At 36.5% G+C, this 20908-nt stretch overlaps 2 protein-coding genes across 2 annotated transcripts in view; one reads left to right on the top strand and one right to left on the bottom strand.

Moving 5' to 3' along the window:
- Nucleotides 1–1271: 1271 nt before the first annotated feature.
- Nucleotides 1272–5159, bottom strand: LOC149076520 (uncharacterized). Its single transcript, XM_089244093.1, has 2 exons — nucleotides 5126–5159; nucleotides 1272–2958 (listed from the first exon to the last, which is right to left on the bottom strand). The coding sequence occupies exon 2, from the start codon at nucleotides 2763–2765 to the stop codon at nucleotides 1821–1823; it is 945 nt and encodes a 314-aa protein (XP_089100219.1). The 5' UTR covers nucleotides 2766–2958; nucleotides 5126–5159; the 3' UTR covers nucleotides 1272–1820.
- A 7797-nt stretch (nucleotides 5160–12956) lies between these two features.
- LOC149076519 (bicaudal D-related protein homolog) overlaps nucleotides 12957–20908 on the top strand; it is a 103524-nt gene continuing 95572 nt past the window's right edge. Inside the window, exon 1 of the mRNA XM_089244092.1 lies at nucleotides 12957–13785. Within this exon, the coding sequence (XP_089100218.1) occupies nucleotides 13528–13785 (258 nt within the window). The 5' untranslated portion in view covers nucleotides 12957–13527. The remainder of the gene's footprint in view (nucleotides 13786–20908) is intronic.

Below are 20908 nucleotides of genomic sequence, written 5' to 3'. Positions count from 1 at the left end.
TCACGCACCTCGTTGAGCTGCCTTTTCTCTCTCCTTTGTCTCACTTCTCCAGTATGTGCAGTGTAGAATAAAACAATACAACTGTTTTTGTCACCAATCTATTATACCTCCCCATACCCCTCGGTCGCCCATTATGCTTGTTGTGGCCTTAGAATCGCAGTCAATTAAAGCTAATCTGAGTGGTTTTGAAAAAGTTTTAAGGCACTTTGAGGAATGAGCGATTATTCACTTGATTTGGCATAGAAAAATCATGTTTCTTTTGGGCTGAGGAAAAATCCATGAATTCTTCTCACAATGAAATACCCATCACTTAATATTTCAGTACACAGATTGATAACAAACAATAAAATTTCCTCTAAAAGTTACAAATCAGATTATAAAAGTTGATCAATTGTAAATAATATCAAAATATTTCTATTTTTCACCTAATTATACTTCATCAATTAACATCTAACTGATGAAGTTCTTTCAAATGCTCTGTGAAGGTGATGAAATATGGGAAAATTAACATTGTTTCAGGCATTCAAAACATTTTCCATCTGAAATATTCAGTCCATGAAAGCAACAAACAGCAACTTTTTGACCCATTTTTCCTACAACACATACTCAATAATTTTCTACATAATATTTGTGTTGATAATACAGTAATCCATGATTTGTACAGATAATACAGTATCAATAAAAAAAAATTTAGTAAATTTAAAAGCTTAGATCTAAAATTTCAACCACAATGAATGTTACATTAAACTCACAGTGAAAATATGCAAAATTTCATTTGGTTCACAGAACAAAATTATACTTCATCACAATTTCATTTGATTAACGGAACAAAATTGTTTCTTCATTAACAGAAATGCTATCCTAAGATTTCGCACTTTTTTTTTTACCATGTTTTATTTTGCATTTTGTGTTAAAAAGAATGTAGGCCTAAATATTGATCTACTCGTATCTGTGTTCAAGGGATACATGAAAGAAATACCTGGTTTCCAGGGTTCTTTGAGCTTGATTGACGAAAAAACTTGTTTTTACACCACCTTACAGATTTAATATTATTCAATAAAGGGGTATGTGAGCTTCATCTTTTTGGCAAGCAAGGGTTCTTGCCCACTTATTATTGGCACAGAGTCCCATGGAACACAAAAGGTTGAGACCCTCATATCTAGTTAATTTTATACAAAACAATAGCCTAGGGGCCTTGCTGCAGGATGTGGTTGGGACCATTGCATCGTCAGTATATTTACCAGGACCATAACTAGATTGGAACAACTGGAGTACTGCCCCAGTGCCCTGAACTAAATGGGGCAACAAAAAGAAATTCAAGTTATTTTGTATGATAACAACTCTTTCAGCCCCCCCCCCCCCAATATAAAGTCTGCCCTGGGGACTCGGATGAGGCAACTATGGCAATGATATTTACTATCTATGAGTTCAAAAATATGTATCATAAAATTTATTCGGAGAAGTTTTTAACATTTTTTAAAGACAAATATAAATTCTTTCACAGGTATAAGCCCTGCGACAGGGAGCAGTCTTCATAACAATGTGATCTTGACCCACAACGTGCTACACAGTTGATAGGACTACTTTGTTGAAAAGTTGTTTATAACACATACACATTTATAATTAATCATATCTAATTAAATTACATTTCATTTGTGCCATATTATAAATTTCGTTTTACAAAGCATATACCTCTACAATTTTAGATACACTATATTTATAGCAGGATTCCATTCCATGTAAAATTTTTACCCGTTCAAATAAAATATGGCGAAATTGAAAGCTTCATTTGTTATGACACAATTTTAAAATCATTTTGATCAGCATAAACCAAATATTTTTAAGGCACTGAATGTAGTTTTGAGAGCTACATTCTCCGGCTTGACATTGTAGTAGGGAGCAATCATCTCTATTATAACTGGCAACGAGCATGGCTCGTTCCTCTGAAAAGTACAATATCTATGCAAATAGCTAAGACTTTTTTCTGTGAGTGCTTTCTTGATATCAGATGAAACCTGACTAGCTCTAGTGTTAGGGTACATGAAAGGTGCATCTGTTTCAACAAGTAGTCGATCCAGTGGTACCAGGCAATCCTCTAAGATCTTTTTCATGCCATCGTCAGACTTATCTTTCCAAATGTAGCCATTCAAGGCAATGTAACAATCAAGAGATAAATATTTTTTGACTTGTTCGCTATTCCCGGCAAAAGAATGAATAACAATGTCAGATAGCTTCTCTCTGTGTCTTGAAAGAATTTCAACAACTTTGTCAGTGGCTTCTCGCTCATAAATTATCAGCGGCTTGGAAAGTTCACAAGCAAGGGAAACCAATTTTTCAAATACTGCTATCTGCACATCAGGTTCCGAATAGTTTTTACTGAAGTCTAATCCACATTGCCCGATACCAACACACTCTGAATTAGACAAGATCTCCTTCATGTAAAGTAGCATCTCCTCTGACCACAATTTTGCATCATGAGGATGAACACCCGCAGTGCAGTATACATAATTTGGGTACAGTCTTGTCAAACGTAAGGCATCTTTGGAACTTTGAAGACTGGTCGAAAGAACCACAATCTTTTTAATGCCAGAATCTTTTGCTCTTTGAATAACTCCATCAAGATCACGAGCAAATTTCTTATTAGCGAGATTAGCACAAACATCAATCATGAAATACTGACCGTCTAAGCTTTGAGCAACAGCAGTGGCATTATCTTGTGAAATGCTTTGAACAGAGTCAAAGTTACTAGCAAGTAATGTATCCATTGCAAATTAAATTTTGACTAGGTAATGAAGCAAAATAAAATTTGATAAAATTTTCTGAATTTTCTGCTATTTTTTTCAATGAAAATAAAAACTTTTCACCTATTCTTCTCAGATCGGCTCTCTCTAATTTCAAAATGAATCATACTGTTGATATAGGACTTTTGAAACAACATATCATCAAGCAAAACATAACCTGAAAAAAAAATAATTGTTTCACATGCACGTATAAATAGGCCTAATAACATTACAGCACAATATTTTATACAGAACTGGTCAGTTATCCAGAATGACGATTGTTGCAAGACAAAGCATTTCTGTTATATTGATGGTAGTTCCTGATGTTCCTATTTATGCTTGTGATTTATGTGTACTTTTGATCTTCAAAACACATAAGACAGGATTGGTTTTTCATTGCTATGATCATGTGACCTTCTGTGACCAATCTGTTGACTTTCCAGACAATTAATCAATACAATATTCCCGTATTGACCCTGGTCTATCACCAGTATTAACAGTACACCATCGTGCACAATTCAGGCTACTATAATTTTACCCTCTATTCAGGGGTGAGTTGTGTCTGAAGTGAATGCTGCCATATCCTGGAGCAGGGTCCCCTAGGCAGGTTAGCCCCTCAAGCCAGACTTTTTACTTTTGTCCTTCTATAGTGAATTAATAACATGAAAAAACTAAAATTGATTGTAATTGTCCAGGGTTCAAGGCCTGTTAGGCCTGGGGGGGCTAACAGGTTTCTAGCCCTTGGACCCGGGACGATTACCATCAAACCTAGTGGTGGGAGGGGGGCGCATGGTGAAGTGTTTGCATTTAGTATTCTTATTGCTTCATTTTTAATAAAAATTAACCAAATAATAATGATAAAAGAGGGTGGAATGGCATTACTTTGGACTGGTCTGCTTGGTTTGGCTAATAATTGAATTTTTAAGATTGCAAATTTGTATGATGATTTGACTTGGAGATGGTGCTTCTCACAGGAATTGACATTTTTAAATTGGGTGCAGAACAGGAAGATACAAAATTGCTCCTCTTGTATATGACTTATTGAACTATATATGACCTGATTATAACTTTCCTCAAACACTACACCATAGTTTCCCAAACTTGTTGCATCACCCCCTTCTTCAGAAATTTTTTTCTCCCATCGCCGCCAATGCAATCCAACCCATAGGATCCTATGTTATACCTATAGCTTCCACCGCCCCCTGGAATTTTCCATCACCTCCAAGGGGGCATTAACGCCCACGTTGGGAATCACTGCACTACACGCACGTGTGCATTACATAATACACATGCATCAAAAACAGTTTTTCTTCTTTTCTCTTCATAGGGTTCCAAGGGACACTTCTATGGTTAAGCTACATGATGGCATAGCCAGGCATAAGCTAACATTCCGGTCTGGTAACTGATATGGCGCACATCCTTTTTTCTTTTTCTACAAACCCTAATATTATCTAACCATTCTTTTTCGACAGGAAAAGTGCAAGCTAGGAGTATTATACAACTTATCGGATATTGCATTACATTACTATTGGAAACTTATCAGAAATAGATATCTATATGAAACTTTTTTTTAAATTATCCTTTAAAACATCGAAAACAATGACCAATTTGCACTAAGTTTGGAAAACACTATCGTGTAAATATTTTAAAAGTAAAATTTAAATAACTTTTTTCTTTGGAGCGAATCAACACATTTTAAAACTTGACTCATTTGAAATATATTTCACCATAAGCCACTATTCTTCCAGCTAATAATGCAAAATGGTAGGCTAGACATGATTCAATCCCAATAATGCCATTAAATTGTGCCCAATAATGCCATCAGTGACATTTCCAATAAAAAAATAAAAGGGGGAAAATGAATAGCATAATTTTCAAACATTAAAAAGTAAACAAAAGAGATTTCAATTATAAATAGTAGATATGAATACCATATCAGACCAGTGCTTTAACAAGGCTGGGGCAACAGGGACACTGCCCCGAGCCAAATGGGGGCCCTACAGAAAACGTACACTTCTTTTTTTTTAAATATTTTTTCCTTTTTAAGGGGCTGCCAAGGAAATGTCTGTCCTGAGGCTTCAAAAAGGTACGCTACGGCCCTGTAGCAGACATTGAATCATTTGTAAATGCTCTAGTCCCTATTTACAAATAAATACTTCACATATTTTGTCCTCATTACAAAAATTTATATCATCCCGTTTTCAACTGATTCCTCACATATCTCTCGATTTCGCTTTAACAAAAGAAGAACAATCAAAATATCGTATGAAAAGATTTTTCCCTCCAATTCTTTTCAAGTAGAAATCTTCTTGTAATAGAAAAACAGCTTGCAAATGCGTACTTACAACACTTTTAGGTGTCCATTACCGTCAACAAAATATTTCAAGTAGTAGTTGTTGTTGTTATTATTATATGTGTTTATGTCAACACTTGTACCCACAAATTTTATGAAAAATTTAACTTCCTTTTTCTCTATTATCTTTTTAATTTTTTTGTTCAAAAATTTGATTTTTTTTAATTGTAAAGTTTCTTGAATGTTTTTGCTTTTATTGTGAGATGTGATCACGTTTTGATTTTTAGTTTTTATTTTGTTTGAGTTTCTTTTATCATGTAAATAAATATAAGAACAAAAGTCATTGACATTAAAGAAGACGACATTTTCGATTAGAATGGAATTCCACTCATCGACGAAAGATATAAATATTTTACTCTTTATCAGGACAGAGGTGAAAGAAGAAAAAAAGTTTCAAGTTTGTTTTCCAAAGTTAAGTTTGTAGTTCAGCTATTGACAACTAGATGGCAGAGCTTGAGCAAGCAAGAAGATGAAAGGATGTTTTGAGGGGAAAAAAATTATATATATGTATATATAATTTTTTTTTTCTTCATTTATTTAATCATCATTATCTTCTTTTATTTTTTTTCACTGTAAACTTCTTTCTTGAAGCTTATAAATCCTCATTTCGACATGCACTGGTCAGCATTCGCAGCGGGGAAAGGGCAGGAAATTCTGTTACCCCACAGACGCTGAACCAAGAAGTGCGCCCAGTTTTCGCTTTGTTCGTTCAAAACTATGGGGAAGGGGCACCAAAATGGACACTTGCTGGGCGATAGAGTGAATGTTTGTTTCACGTTGTTCTCCAGAATCGGGAGATACAAAAGCGAGGGTGCAAGGAATGCGGTGCACCCGTGCGACAGCCTAAGCTTTTGTTTATGTACATAAATTCTTAAAATTTTTGAATAATAAAAAACCCACTCGACGCCACGCGCTGTCACTCTTTTGAGCCATATCTTGAGAACAGAAATGTTCAGAAAACTTGGAGGGTGCAGACAGGGAGGGGGCGTATTGCCAGAAGCGAGAATAATACTCTATCGCCTGGCGGGGGGGGGGGAAGGGGCAAACCAGCATTTCGATTCGACCATGGGCCTTCCCCCATCACATCCTGCAGCAAGGCCCTCAGGCTGGGATCTTTGGCTCGTCCCAAGGGTGAAAGGGTGAAATAAAGAAAAAGCACACACAAAGAAAAAAATTTGGAGGCCCTCATAAAAATGAGATCTGATTAAAAATTTCGAGAGTAAGCATGCGAATCGGTAGACAGGCATTTCTAGTCAGGTGGAGGACCTCAGAAAAATCCCTTCATCCGGGAAACCCCATGACGTTTTTAAGACTGCCCAGTCTACAGGTCCGACACAAAATTGTGCCTATGTCCACACAAACAAAACATTGGTGAATATAGGGATGCCGATATGTGGTAGACTTCTTTTATAGGCCTATATGGAATTTAAAGGCGTGCATTGTGCGCTTTTCGCACGCGTACGAGACTTGGGAGAATACGTTGCAATGCAGCCTATTATTTTTGAGGCCTACATTTACCACCTACGCTACACGGCAAAACTTTATATTGATGATCTCTTGCAGATATTACGGCCATGGGCGGAGATACGGGGGGTGGGGGACATTGCCCCCCCCCCCACCCCCAGGGTCAAAGGTAGAGTCGATTGATCTAATGTATATATGTATATATGAATTGACACATCATCATCATCGTGCCCGCCCCCCAGACTTCCAAGTCTATCTCCGCCTACGACTTCGGCACATCGAATTTTTTGTATTCGCATTGAATTACAAAACAACATTAAATGAACATATTTTTTTCAGTATTCAAACGGATTGCAAAAAAAGGCTATATATTTCTTTTTTAAATTATTATTTATTAATTTCTTATCCATTCTTTATTTCAGTTCATTTTTTGGCGATAATAAATGTTTTTTTAGTCAGCATTTGCGTTCCTAATTTAAAATTTTCATTCATTCAGAAATAAATACGTATCGTTCCAAAGCGATTAGAAAAATTCATATGTAAGATTCGAAACATCAAAAATAATTATGAAATAATAGAGACGAAGTAACCCAAAAAAAAGGTGAAAAATCATCGTGAGTAACGAATAGAAGACAAACAATTATTGATTTTATTGACTTATTCCTTTGTTAATAAGATTTCTGTAATCCACCTTAATCTTGATAGTAGTATTAACAGTTTTTTTTCAGGTCAACCATTGACAATGCTCAGTAACGAAAAATAAGAATACACACAATATTAAAAGGATCAGCAATAATCTGATTTTGTGAAATAAATGAAAAACAGCGGTAATATCAATCTGGCGGAACAAAATGTGAGAGGAAATAAAAAGAGTGGAACATTTAATTATCCAGGTAATGAACTTTATTGTTTCATGCATTAGTGAAGCAAAAGAGAAAAAAATAATTCGTGAAACGAGTAAAAAAATGATGGATATAGTGCTTTTGAATCATATTCTTCTTTTTTCTTCTCTGGCTTCTGTTCCCGCCTTTTGGGATTCAAAGTGCAATTCTTTCCAAACGTTGACATTTCCTTGTTATGAATGCTTTTTTTCTTTTCTCCTTGTGCCATTCATTGCAGCAGGGACAATGAAATCGGTTTTCCTCGTAACGTTAACAAAATGCAATCCTTTTATTGCTAAAAATAAGATGCACAATAGAAATACCCGGTAAGCAATTAGATCATTATACGGGGATCGTGTGTACAACTATTATTATGCTGCTTTTTTTGTTCATCTTTTCCCCGATGACAAAACTTACTAGAACGAAAATCCTACATTTTAAAAGAAAAATACTCGTAATAACCGAATTCTATTTCGGTTATATGAGAAGCAAAAAAAAATATTTGTTCCAACTTATACTCGGGGACGCAACTGCAGGGAGCAGCAGCAGATGGGTTTGTTGCTCCGGTTGACAAAATATCTAGTTGCGGCCCTGCTGATAGTCGTGAATCCGTGAAGGAATGAAATATTTGTGAAACGCCTGATAAAAAAAACGCATAGCTCGTCGTTTTAAAGTTCGGATAAATATGAGTCAAAACATGGAAAGTTGGGGTGCGGGGACGATTGATGCGATTGTTTAATGGGATGTAAATCATCGAATTTCGACAGAGAGACATACTGTGGTAATTTTCGGTTTTATGGTTTTACTTTTGTGGGATAGAGGCAAGGCGTATTAATAAAGCGTTTTTAACACGCTTTGGCTATAGGCCTATATGCTCGGTCATTTTCCTCCAATTTTATTCTAACTCTTCTTAATTCTGATTTTCCCTGCCTTTTTGAATATCCCTGAACAAAATGTGTTCCATCTATAATGTGAAGGAAGGAGCAAAATTAATATACGTACAATGCTTAAATTAACATTCTAGGGCAGTGGTTCTCAAACTTTTTTTAGAGCAGCTCCCTTTCGATAAAAAATTTTCATTTCCCCCCCCCCCTCTTCCGCTCCTCCCTTGCCGTAATCAACTTCGTTCAGAAAAAAAACTGACTACACTTCCATTTTTGCTACCAAGTGATTATTTCTTTTATTTTTTTGTGCCTATGTATATAAATGAACTTTTATCACACACTAAAATTATTGTACGAGTAGGTGTAGAATTCTAATATATATATATACACACATATATAATTGTTGTACAGTACAATACGCATAAAATACATGTGCTCTGGTGCTCCAGGCGTTGGATTAGAAAGGCACTGAGTTTCCCCCTCCCCCTTTTTCTGTTCCTTCTACATTACACAAATACAAATACAACGCCACAACAGGCAAATTGCCCAACGAGGTGGCTGACTTAAGATCATGGATCCCCGAGCCATTTTTTGGAGGCCCTACCTACTACTACTACACCACACATGCACCACACACCCCCCCCCCGCGGAACCCCCCAACGAATCGGTACATGCGGGAATGTGCGTGTACGTGTAGTGAAACCTGACGTGAAGTTTTGTTGTTTCTCTGTAATGCTTGTTATGTGTAGTGCTGCCATCTGCCACAAGTTTTTTCAAACTATGAGTGAAGTGTTATGATTGAATGATTTATCGTTGTAGGACTGTTGCTCTCTGTGGCGAGACTTTTTTAACGGGGAGATCGGCTCGCATTTGCGCCTTGAAGTTGGGAACCACAGAAAACCAACTTCAGCCGACCACCACTGTGGGGTTCGAACCCGGATCCTCGCATCGCGAGTCCGTCACTATAACCACTCGACCACCAAGGGCGTCAAAATGCATGCACGCCCCACCTGACGAGGTATCTAGTTGTGACCCTGTGAATAGCTCAGTTAAGAACTATTCTTACAACAAATATAACCTTTTATATTGGTTTGATAAATTTTAATTTACGTTATTAAAGATAAAAATAAATTTCTAAAAAAATATATATTTTAATTTTGGAAATTCTGGCGCAACGACCCTTAACCGTTTCATTGTGGGTCACGAACCCCTGGTATATCGCTGCCAACTGTTTGAAACAAGGGGGTGGGGGACTTTGCTCACAGTCCGGGTGAGTGCGAGGGGACGGTGGTTCGATTTCCCGTGGAAGTACGGGAATTTTCTTTCCAAAATATCTCTTCATTGTATCCATATGTTTTGAGTTATTAATTTTTTTTTGACAGATTATAAATTCTTTGATTCGAATTTTTTACTCGACCTTGTACTGAGAGAGGGATTTTCTTACTTAACTTGTATTTTATAGCTTAAATTATATTTCATAACAAAAATTAAATTGCCATTTTTAATGAAATATCGGTATTTAGATCGGTATTTCTCATCGTCCGTGGAGAGGGGGGGGGGTGTTATTGGCATTTTCGAAAGAGGAGAGAAATATGAGAGGGTGAATATATATGGTTTATAACATGGGGTTTGAACACACTGAGTAACATATGTTTCGTTTGACTCAGCAACGGACCCGTAAAACGATCATCATTTTCTATCAATTTTCCCCCCCTATTTTCCGATCGGGAAAACGGCTGCGTGAGCTCTTCGGATGCCCGGCTTTAAAAATGACGGAGAGTAAAAGAGACGGAAAAAAAAAAAACAGCAGCTGTTTCCTGCAGCATATTTAAAGAGTTTTGCAGAGTTTTTATTTGAAGCTGCCGCGTCTTACACGTCTCAGTGGCTGTTCCGCTTCCGCTGATTGGACAGCTGCGTGCGGAACGTCACACGCAATATGCATCTGTTAAAACGTCGGTTATATTGCAACCCTCCACCCATACATAGATCATACATAGAGAGATGGACAATACATGAAACAATAAAAACAAGTCAAATGTGTGATGGTGCGAAACGATAGAATTAGTCATTCTGTATTTATACTTTGGTGTCAAAAAATCCATTAAATTTTGCTTGAAATACTATTTTGTTATTATTCGTCTTGTATACACATATTTCTTGTATATAAGAAATATCGCAATAAATTCAGAATATCGCAATATATCGAAATATCGAAGGAATATCAGTTTGTGAAAATCGTATAAAATTAAAATTTACTGCTTTTTTAAGCCTTTTACCACAGAGTATAAATATGGAAGGATTCGTCGCACCTCCAGTGATGTACATGGAAAGTGTGCTTGGATAGCTTTGCAAGAGGAGTGGGTTCGATTCCCGGAGAGGACAAGCTGACGTTTCTTTTCGAATTCACTTTGGCATAATTATCCAGAAAAAATTGTCTTTCCTTCATATATTGGGCTGAGAAACATCATCTCACTCCCGTTACTGCTTAATTGTATTGTATAAATTATAGTTGTTTCGCACCGATGTGCCACCGCATATGAGTGTGGTAGTTAAGAAAAAGTGGCGAAAACATCATACATACAAATAATCTATGTCGCACGTAACCTTACAAAGTATGAATATATTTGTTGTACCGCAGAATGGATTGGATTGGATTTTGGGTTTAATGGTGCAAAGGGCCAATAAGGCCAAAATGCGCCAAAACAAATACCACAGAATGTGAGGTATAAATTAGGTTGGAAACTGCTGCTTCTCGCGTTGCGAGGTTTCGCATTCTAACTCCACCGGCGGCACAGTGGTGGTCTGTTTTTTCTGTGGTTCTCAACTTCGAAAACCCACGCGAACCGATTTCCTCGTTAAAAAAGTCTTGCTAAAGAGAACAACAGATCTACAACGGTACGAATATTCAATCATCACACTTCACTCATAGTTTGAAAAATAGATGGCAGCATGAACAAATCACGCACAATGCATGAAAACTGTTAGGTATATATTCACGCTCATTCGGCAATAAATCGCCCACGGCAGTAGACGAGAGTTGTGCTCGCTTTAAAAGGAAGAAAAGTTGGAAACTGCTGCTGTGAACAAAAGAAAAATGTCTTATGAAGTTTTAAACATTCGCCATCTGGAAAGGTTGGACATACATTTCTGAAATTGGAATAGAGTGTGTGTGTGTGTGTGGGGTTTTTTTTTTTTTTTTTTTTTTGAAGCGAAGATATGTTTGGACTTTTTTGGTGGGGAAGGAGGTATTCAATTCTCCCTGTCACATTTTTCTACTACGGAAATCCCCAAGAAAAACCGTTAAGTTAAAAGACGAAAATGCAAAATGCAGCCATACGGTAAAATCAGGCATTTCCACTTGAGCATTTCATGAACTGGACTTGCAAGTTCCAGAGTCACCCTAATATCTTGATATATTAGAAGGCTTTAAATACGTTCACTGCAATTTTTTCTAACTGTTATTTTTATGCTAAATCATGAAAAATGTCGTATGTAAATATATTTAAAATGATTCCCGATTGACTTATTCACAATATTGATTCAATTTATGACAACAAGTTCTAATAAGTTTATTCCGGTTCTCTTTTGTTTAGATGTCATAATCGGTCTATGGACACATCGCGTATTCTTTATATTTAATATAAAGAAGAACCAAATTCACAGTTAGGTTCAAATTCACAGCATGAAATAATAGCAATTCGAAAAACTTACTTTGTTTTGCTCAGACCATAGTTCCCCAAATTTTTTGTGCCATTGCCCCCACTTCAGAACTTTTTCTCTCTCATCGCCCCCGACTCAAGTGAACCCATAGCATCCTATGTTACACTCGTAGTTTCTATCGCCCCTTGGACCGTTCCATCGCCCACAAGGGGATGACATTGATCACTTTGGAAAACACCTCCTTTTCCAGTGTGTGTATCTGTATAATTATGAAACTTGGCTCATTAAAAAAAATTTTCATAAAAAAAATATGCTTATTAAAAGAACTAAATTTTGATCTGCTTTGATTATAAAAATTATAATATTTAATATTAATAATACTTTTATTACAAATTGAAAAAAATATATTTATGTAAGGAAAAAAACAATAATATCAGTCAAAAATTTAAAAAGCAAACGTGTGCAAATGAATTTTATCGGAAGTTTGAAAGAAACATTTAGAACCGAAAAGAAAATTAGAATAACTTAAAACATTTACACGAATTTTACAATAAAACAAGAAAAAAGACAATATTTAGATTATGATATAATGAAGATAAATGATAAAGATCTGAGAAAGCTAATTTGTAACAAAGATAAATGATCAAATGATGTGTATGCAGTAAAGATATAATAATATATATTTTTTCATAATAATACAAATATTTCAAAAAAAAAAAATACTTTCAATAGATGGAGAACGAGAGAGAGAAAAAAACACGCAAAATGTGGAATGATTTAATATAAATATAATATTTAACGTTTATATTTATTCCCGGTAAAATAACATTGAGGTTTGGCGCGCTTTGGAAGGTTGTTTTGGCGCGCGACTGTATTGCACATGCACTCACACACACCTGGCTTCGCTTTATTTTTTTTTACCTGGTTTTTCCTGTAGTCGCCAGGTGAGCGTCGCCGTGGAAGGTTGACGTCGCTTTGTTCTTCGTTTATTACCATTTGACGCGCTAAAAAATAAGTTTTGATTGAACTTCCTCCAAGTGTTATTTACAAACATGTGAAGAAAAGTAAGAAGAGAATTGAAGTCTTTGATGGTTGTTTTGAAATTACTCGTAGTTTTTACAGATCAACATCCGTGAATGTGTCAACACGTGCTGTGAGTCTGTGAGTGTTTGTGGTCAACGCTGAAGGATATACAAATACAACAACTGCAAGTTGACCACTTTTTTTTATTGTTTCATCTGCAAAGTTCCGACGCTTTAACGCTTTAACGATTGGCAATTATTTTGAGTGGATGCCCTTCGTAAAGTTGACATGAATTTGGTGGAAACCGACATGTTTCAACTCTGTTCGATAGATTAAATCTTGTAGAACCACTTCAATCAAAGATAGCGTTATTTTTAGTCGTAAAATTTAAAGGTTTTAATTCCTCACCAATAATATAAGGATGTAGGAATTTGGAAATTCTTTACGCGCCGATGTCGCGGTATTTCGCTATTTGATCGGTGATGTCCACATGCGAAGTGGTCGAAATGCAGCAAACGTCTTCGGGTGGATTTTATGGTGACTTGGAGGAATATTTAAGCGAAGTAGAGAAGAGAGCTTCTCAAAGGACGATGGACGCGGACGATGTTTATAGTCAGCTGGCCCAAAGAGAAAAGGACCTTGTGTTAGCTGCAGAACTTGGTAAAGCCTTACTTGAGAAAAACGAGGAAATCAGTAGGGCCAACGAAAGACTCGCCGAGGAATACTCGCATAAACTCGAGGTAAGAATTCTTAATTCTAATTCTCCCTCATCATTGTGCATGACATTTTTTAGCATGTTAGAAATTTAGATATCTATTACGCTTGAGGTCGCTGCTCTTATAGCGGGATCACATAAAGGTGGTTATGCATACAACGAAAGTGATCGAGATTTGAAAAAAAATATATATTTGTTACAAAACAATAAATTGAACACGTACAGATATGTACTCGCATGCAAAAGATATACACGCACATGTATATACATGTCCAAAACTTACAAAATTGATTAAACTAAAATGAATAGAAGTGAAATGATATAGAAATGAAAAGGAAAAACATGACTGTTAAATTAAAGCATTTTTTGTTCTGCGACGTTTATTATGATATCGAAAATTTTCTGAAGCCGCTTTTTTCAAGTGACCCACCAATTTAAATATCATAAAATGTCCTTCTATAACAAATAACAATTCAGAAAAGGAATGTGATTTAATAATTTGGAAATAGATTACAAACAGTCCTCCGTGCATTTGAAATCCTTATTGTATTCTAATATCGCATAAAATTAGTTTTATTGATTAAATTTTTTTTTCAATCTGAAAATTTGCATGGATTTTGGGAAATTAATTTGTCATTTTTTTAATAGTAAAAATTACCATATTGCTTTTTTTCCCCTTGTAATTTAGCTTAACCCTTTATATCCGACATTATGAAAAGTAAAATAAGAAGAAAATTATAATAAATTAAAATGAAAGTAATAAATGTAATGATATGTAATATTTATCGTGTAAGTTATTTGGTAACTCATTTTAATTGTAATTGAAAAAAATATTATTAGGGAATTACCAGGAAATTATCTAACCTGGTACTTTAAAGTACCGTCAGGATATAAAGGGTTAGCTCCTTAATGTGTATATTGGCAATGGGCAGTGAATTTCATATTCTAAGAAAATGAAATGAGGTCATTTCATTATTTTTTAATCTTTTCCGTCAAAATTTATTTTCATAATTTCGTGAAAACCACGTTTGTTTTAAGGAAAACGATTTGACGATCAATCATTGAGAGATGATTAAATGATTGATAAAAAAATATTTATTCCACATTTCATTTTATGTAATTTGTTTATGACGCATTTTTGAGGAAGACAAGACGGCTCGGAATTATTAAATTATTCCTGTTGATAATGTCAAAGAAAACGCAGAAAAAGCAATAGAAAAAAATAATTGTTTATAAATTGTTATTATTGTTTTCATGGCACATGAAGGTATTTTTGAAATAAATGTCTTAATGTCGTCAGACCAATCTTTAAGAAATAATCCTTTTCCACCTCAGTAAAAGATGCCTTTCAGCACTGAGTTAAATTTTCTGATATAGAAATGAAATTGACTTATGGTAGGTACGGATTCAGAGAGGGCGATAGGGGCGATCGCCTCGCCCAAGAACCGGATAATACGGGAAACATTCGTATGTAAAATACGAGACGACCTTGCGAACTTCGACAATTAGTCACACCCTCCTTATAAATCGCTCTGGATTGCACCTGAATGGGGAATGAGATAAACGAAATCTTTGATGGTTTGGAGCAGAACCGCAACTAGGGGGAGCAGCTGCGTTGATGCTCTAGACACTGGGGGTGCCAATTTCACATTTCAACCTTCCCCATAACATTAAAGGGGGGGGGGGTGGTGCCAAAATGCGTGCTTGCCCCGCCGACCAAGAATCTAATTGAGGCCCTTGTTTGGCGATCCCCTGCATGAATTGGGGTGTACGTAGGATATATTGCTTTTCGTGCTGGAGATAGAGGTTACAACTGGGGGGGGGGGGGGCGCTAAGTCGACTATACCCCAGCTCGGCAAGTTCTCAGGGGCAGAAAATGGGTGGAAGAAAAGAAGGGCGGCAAAACCATAAATCCGCCTTTTCCTAGAGAGTGAGGGATTAGGTCAGTGAGTGACCAAAAGAGTGACTTTGAGAGTATGCAAAAATCTATGACCAAAACTGTGTGCATATATGTGTGAATAAACAAAAGAGAGACTTAGAGAATGTATGTGTGCAAGCATACCCAAAGTAACCTAGAGAAAACGAACCACGTCAATGAGCAACCAAAAGAGTGACCTAGAAAGCGTGCAAGGATGGGGGTGACAAAAAGAGTGATCCAGAGAGCGAGAAACCACATTGCTGAGCGACCAAAAGAAGTGTCGCAGAGACAAATGTATATTTTGGGGATTACATGGGGCACAAGGCCAATCGGGCTGTAGCTAAGTGTAGCAAATTTGAGGAATGAGTTGGCCAAGAAAATGAGACTGAAATGGGAGAAGGACGGCAAAATTTGTGTAGCCTCATACGCGGCAGAACCATAAATTCGTCTCTGAGTGGGGAAGGCACAGTAGTGGACTGGAGTCTTCGAGGAGAGCACAGGGAACTTTTACAAAAGAAATTTTGAGTCACTCACCCTCATAAAGAACTTGAAATTAACAGAAATTGATCAAAACAGCATATAAAAAGGGATCTTTCTTTTCAATGTTTTGTTTTTTTTTCTGCAAAAATATTTTAAATTTTTGATAGTCTTGGCTGAAGCGGATTTTAGTCGGTTGAAGCCCCGGCTAAAGAGGAAACATTGGGCCCCTTAAATTAGAAAAAAAAAATAATTAAGTTTCGGTTTTTCGAGGCTCCATATGCGCGACCGCTGCGCCTGCCGTTAAATCCGAATCTGAGTCTTAGGACGGGCACGAACCCATCATGTCGCTCAATCCGTACCCGTCTGGCTCAAGGCTCCGGATAATACGGGTCATAATTTTAGCACCCGTTACGATGCCGTCGAGAGCCTGAAAATGGAACAATAACATTTCCCATTAACTGGAGACACAATTATACTCGAAGAGATAGAGGTATAAATTAACTCTGATTCATCCAATGAAGCACATCACACGCAGTTAATGCAATATGACGCATAAATCGCGAATAACCAAATACTACAAACAGAATCTGACAAAAAAAAGATGACCATCTAAACTACATTCGAATGGTTTACTCATTCATTTCCTTTTTGTGATCATTATAATCTCCTTATGCATGCCGTAACCTTATGACATATCGTTTAACAACTTCCTAAAAAGATAGCATAAAAACACAAAGGCATCGGTTTTCAGTGATTTCTTTTTTTTTCCCCCACTATGAGAAAGGTTCGACCCGGAGGGTAGAATCACGCATTAATAACTGAACCGATTGAATGAGCGATCGTTTTACGAATTAAAATGAGAAAGGCGAGAGAGATTATTTGAGCTAACGAGCAGCTATTAACGCGTACAATAAACGCGATTAGTGTTCTTTTTACTGGCACTAAAACACGTGGAAAAGCAGAAAAAAAAACTACCTATCCTACAATACGAGGTTTTAAACGCATCCCCCCTTCCCCATTCAAAAACCATTTCTTAAAAATCCCAAGGTTATAAATCTTTAAGAAAACTTCCTTTTTTTGTTCTTTTTACTCGTTATCTTTGGCGCTTTTTTGTTTTTGTTTTCGCATCAAAGATGGCAGACTTCATTGTGCATCATCATCATCATTGTCGGACGTGTATTTTCTTTATGGTTTTTTTCACTTCTGGAAGTTGAGAATTTATAATGATGCCCTTTATTGACTCACGGGTAAAACCTCTTGGATTTTCTTTCGTGGTTTTCTCTTGGAAGAAGTATTTTTCCTTGATATCATTAAACATAAACTTTTTGTCTTTCTTCCTAGTTCTTTTTTCCTTGAAATTTCTCATCAAGTATTCTTCAGAAAAAGTCAGACTCCATCCAGGCATTTTATTCAGAAAATTATCCATGTGTTCAAATGCATCCAATGATACGAAATAAAATTAAACTTTATTTTAATCAGCAACTTCGTCCTGACTAAAAAAAATTAACAATGATGTTTCTTAGAACCACAAAATATGATTATGAACAGTATTTGGTCATCACATAAGTGATGTGTGTCAGTGTTTGGCATGGCCAAATGTTATCTAACGAATGAATTACTAACTACTTCAGGATTATTAGCCCCCCTCTACGTGAAGCAATTCTTTGAAATACATCTCTGCCGTGTTCTCGACTGAATATGGTTTTCCAACTTCGAGGTGCGAATGTGGCCCGGTCTCCCATTCGAAGTCTCTCCGCAGACAGCAGGTAGACCTATAACATGATGTTTACATGACATGAAAATTCATGCATTTACACGTGTTCAAGCATGGCCGTGTCTGAAGAACGAATGAGTCATACTGTATACTTTATAAATTCCACCATAGGCATTTAGTGACATGAACATGAAAGACCAGCCACATCCCATTGTGTTCACAGGGAGTGAATGAATCCGGAAAATAAGGGGGGATACTCTCTCACTATACGTATTTGTCATTATGGTCATTCAGTAACCCGCAACGGAAAAAACATCATTGTCGTTCATGGTGATTGTACCTTTGGCAGGTTTATAGATGAAGATGATAGATTAAGAAATTATTGTCTTCAAATATCAGCTTCTCTGCTGCGACACAACAAGGGTAACCTGTAGAGGTAGACTTGCAAATTTGCGAATGATCCAAGTCTTCATGCTGAATGTATAATTAGCTTATTTTTAGCTGTTTTACAATCATTTTCGGGGTCGTGGTAATGTATTCGAAGTGCGGGAACGTGTCTAACCAAAGACTTGAAAACTCTGCAACCCAAGCACCATTCGCACCTCGAAGTTCGACAAAGCTATTTCGGAGAATTATACAAATGGGTGTATTACACACCCACCCCCCGCTGATACAGATTTCAGCAGGTTTTGCAGTTTTCTACACAATCCATCTTCACACATAAAAAGATCATCGGAACACTAACAAATTCCGTGGTGGGATCATGCTGATCACTTGGGAATGCGTGCGGATTACGTTTAAAAAAAAAAAAAAAAAAAAAAAAGACAGGGAGGACATGCGAATTTTTCTTTCTTTTGCTCAGCTTTCTTTGTACTCCGGCATTTGAAACGTTATTGGATAAGTTGCACATAGTTGTCTAATTAGAAGAAACAATTACAGTCAAACTCGGCTATAACGGCCTCAGCTGTAGTCACACCTCGGTTTTAACGGCAGTAATTGGTGGTATGGACTGATTCTCATAGAGAATAGGTAATTAATGAAAACGTCGATAGAAATCAACCACCTCGGTTATAACGACAAATTTTTTGTCGAAATATTTTGGTATTTTTTGCCCTTTCTGACTATTTTAGTTTGTAAAACATTTTCCCTTTTCTTGTTGCTTTAACCCCAATATTTAATAGGATCAGGAAGGAAAATAATTTGCATAATTCATAAATTATAATATAATAATTCCATTTTTTTCCATGAAATAAATTGTAGCAAACGTACTGAAGCATATTTTTCTCTCTCTCCAAGGGTTATTTATAAAAAAAAAATTTGATAATTTCATCGCCATTTGACATGTTTGGCAAGAATCAGCGATGTCCCGCATAAATTATATCAATTTCCCTAATCTACCTCTCGATCAAACTGGTCACTCCATAATCATAAAGAAATAAAAACTTCATGCACAGGATATGATTTCATCTGATTATGTTTTTTGTCGGAAAAAAAACCCATCTTGAATACGTCAATCTCGTTTGTAACCACCCCTCGGTTATAATAACAAATTTTGATGTCATTATAACCAAGTTTGACCGTATTATTCATTTAATAAATCAATTCCTGGAAAATATTTTACATCTCGTCTTTTTTGCAAGTCACAAAAGCACGAGTTGCAAGTGGTTTTAAAATTTTCGTACTTGTTCAACGGGATATTATGATACGAACTATGAAAAAACAAAAGTATATCCATATGATAGTAATGGCAGTTTGAGAGGACTGCATTGCAAGAAATATGACGTGTAAAGAATCAGTTAGAATAAAGATTGAAAACACTTTCGAAACACGCGAGTCCATTGTGAAGTTTCACAGCTCACGTACTGTTATCCAGCTGGATATTAGTAACCCCCTTTTCATAACAAGACTTCTAAGAACTTTCAAACACAGCATTCTTTATATCGCACGAGAAGATACAGTGTGTTATATATGCATGTCCCTTATCTTACTAAACAGGGCGTTTTCTCTACTTCCAACTTCGATGTATATGTACAGTATTTTGTATTCCACCGACGCCTTTAACACATTCACTTCCCCAGACCGATAGCCACCGGATTGTGTTCCCGTCCGTTTAAAATGCGTGGCATCCGGCCATCTAAGTTCTGATGGGCGTGAGATACTCATTTGATGCAAATGACCCGCCGATCACAACAACTGCTCCACTTAATAAGCGGTGGGTTGAGGCAACGCACTTCGTAACACCCTCTCCTAGATGATAATCATTATCACGATCCTCTTGCACGTTAACGACAGCGCTTAACTGGTTGGAAATTTTCGATTTAATGCATGTCTATTCGGCTTAACATCGATGTCTGTTCATTATAAGACTTTGGAATTTTAGTCCTAGTACGAAAAATTAATTTTCAGCTGAATATATTGCTTTACGTTTATGTTGAAATATTTGAGAACTATATCAGCAGGGATGGACCTATTTTGCATCCTGGAGCAAAAAACAGCTTTGCGGCCCTCTGAAATTGGTTATTTCCCCATTTTCCCAGTGTTCGTGGACACTCTGATGCCCCGCAGATTTACACTGTTACCCGAGAATGACTATAAACGACTTTTTCATAGTAAAAAACATCCTCTTGACATAGTAGGAAGCGGGGCATTTGTTGAAATCCCCTTTGTCTTAAGGGCTCAACGTCATAATATCAAAGACACCCTGTCTTGAGCAGTTTTAAGTTATTATACGTAAAATTTCGGGTCCTGGGAAATGTTTGGGGTCCTATAACTCCCGGTTTAATATATTTTGTGGGGGGGGGGGAGGAAGGGAATCTGCAATAATCCATACATTATTACAGAATACAAAGGAATGCTGAAAAATATTCGTGCAGAAAAATACAAGCACACAATTGAATGTAAAATAATAAAAAAAATTTCAATCGAAAATTTCGAATTGATGAAAATTTAGAACCCCTTAATTGCCCCCCCCCCCCTTGTCTTCCCTCTAGTACCAGCAATGAGCTCAGGCACTGGTTTTAATTACTACAAAAAATA

The sequence above is a fragment of the Pholcus phalangioides genome, unplaced genomic scaffold (genome assembly GCF_987345545.1).
Source record: "Pholcus phalangioides strain wild (caught in Gottingen) unplaced genomic scaffold, Ppha-v1.0 ptg000015l_1, whole genome shotgun sequence".
NCBI classification, from domain to species: Eukaryota; Metazoa; Arthropoda; class Arachnida; order Araneae; family Pholcidae; genus Pholcus; species Pholcus phalangioides.
Note: the sequence above shows the minus strand (reverse complement) of the source record. Positions and strands in the feature narration are given on the sequence as shown.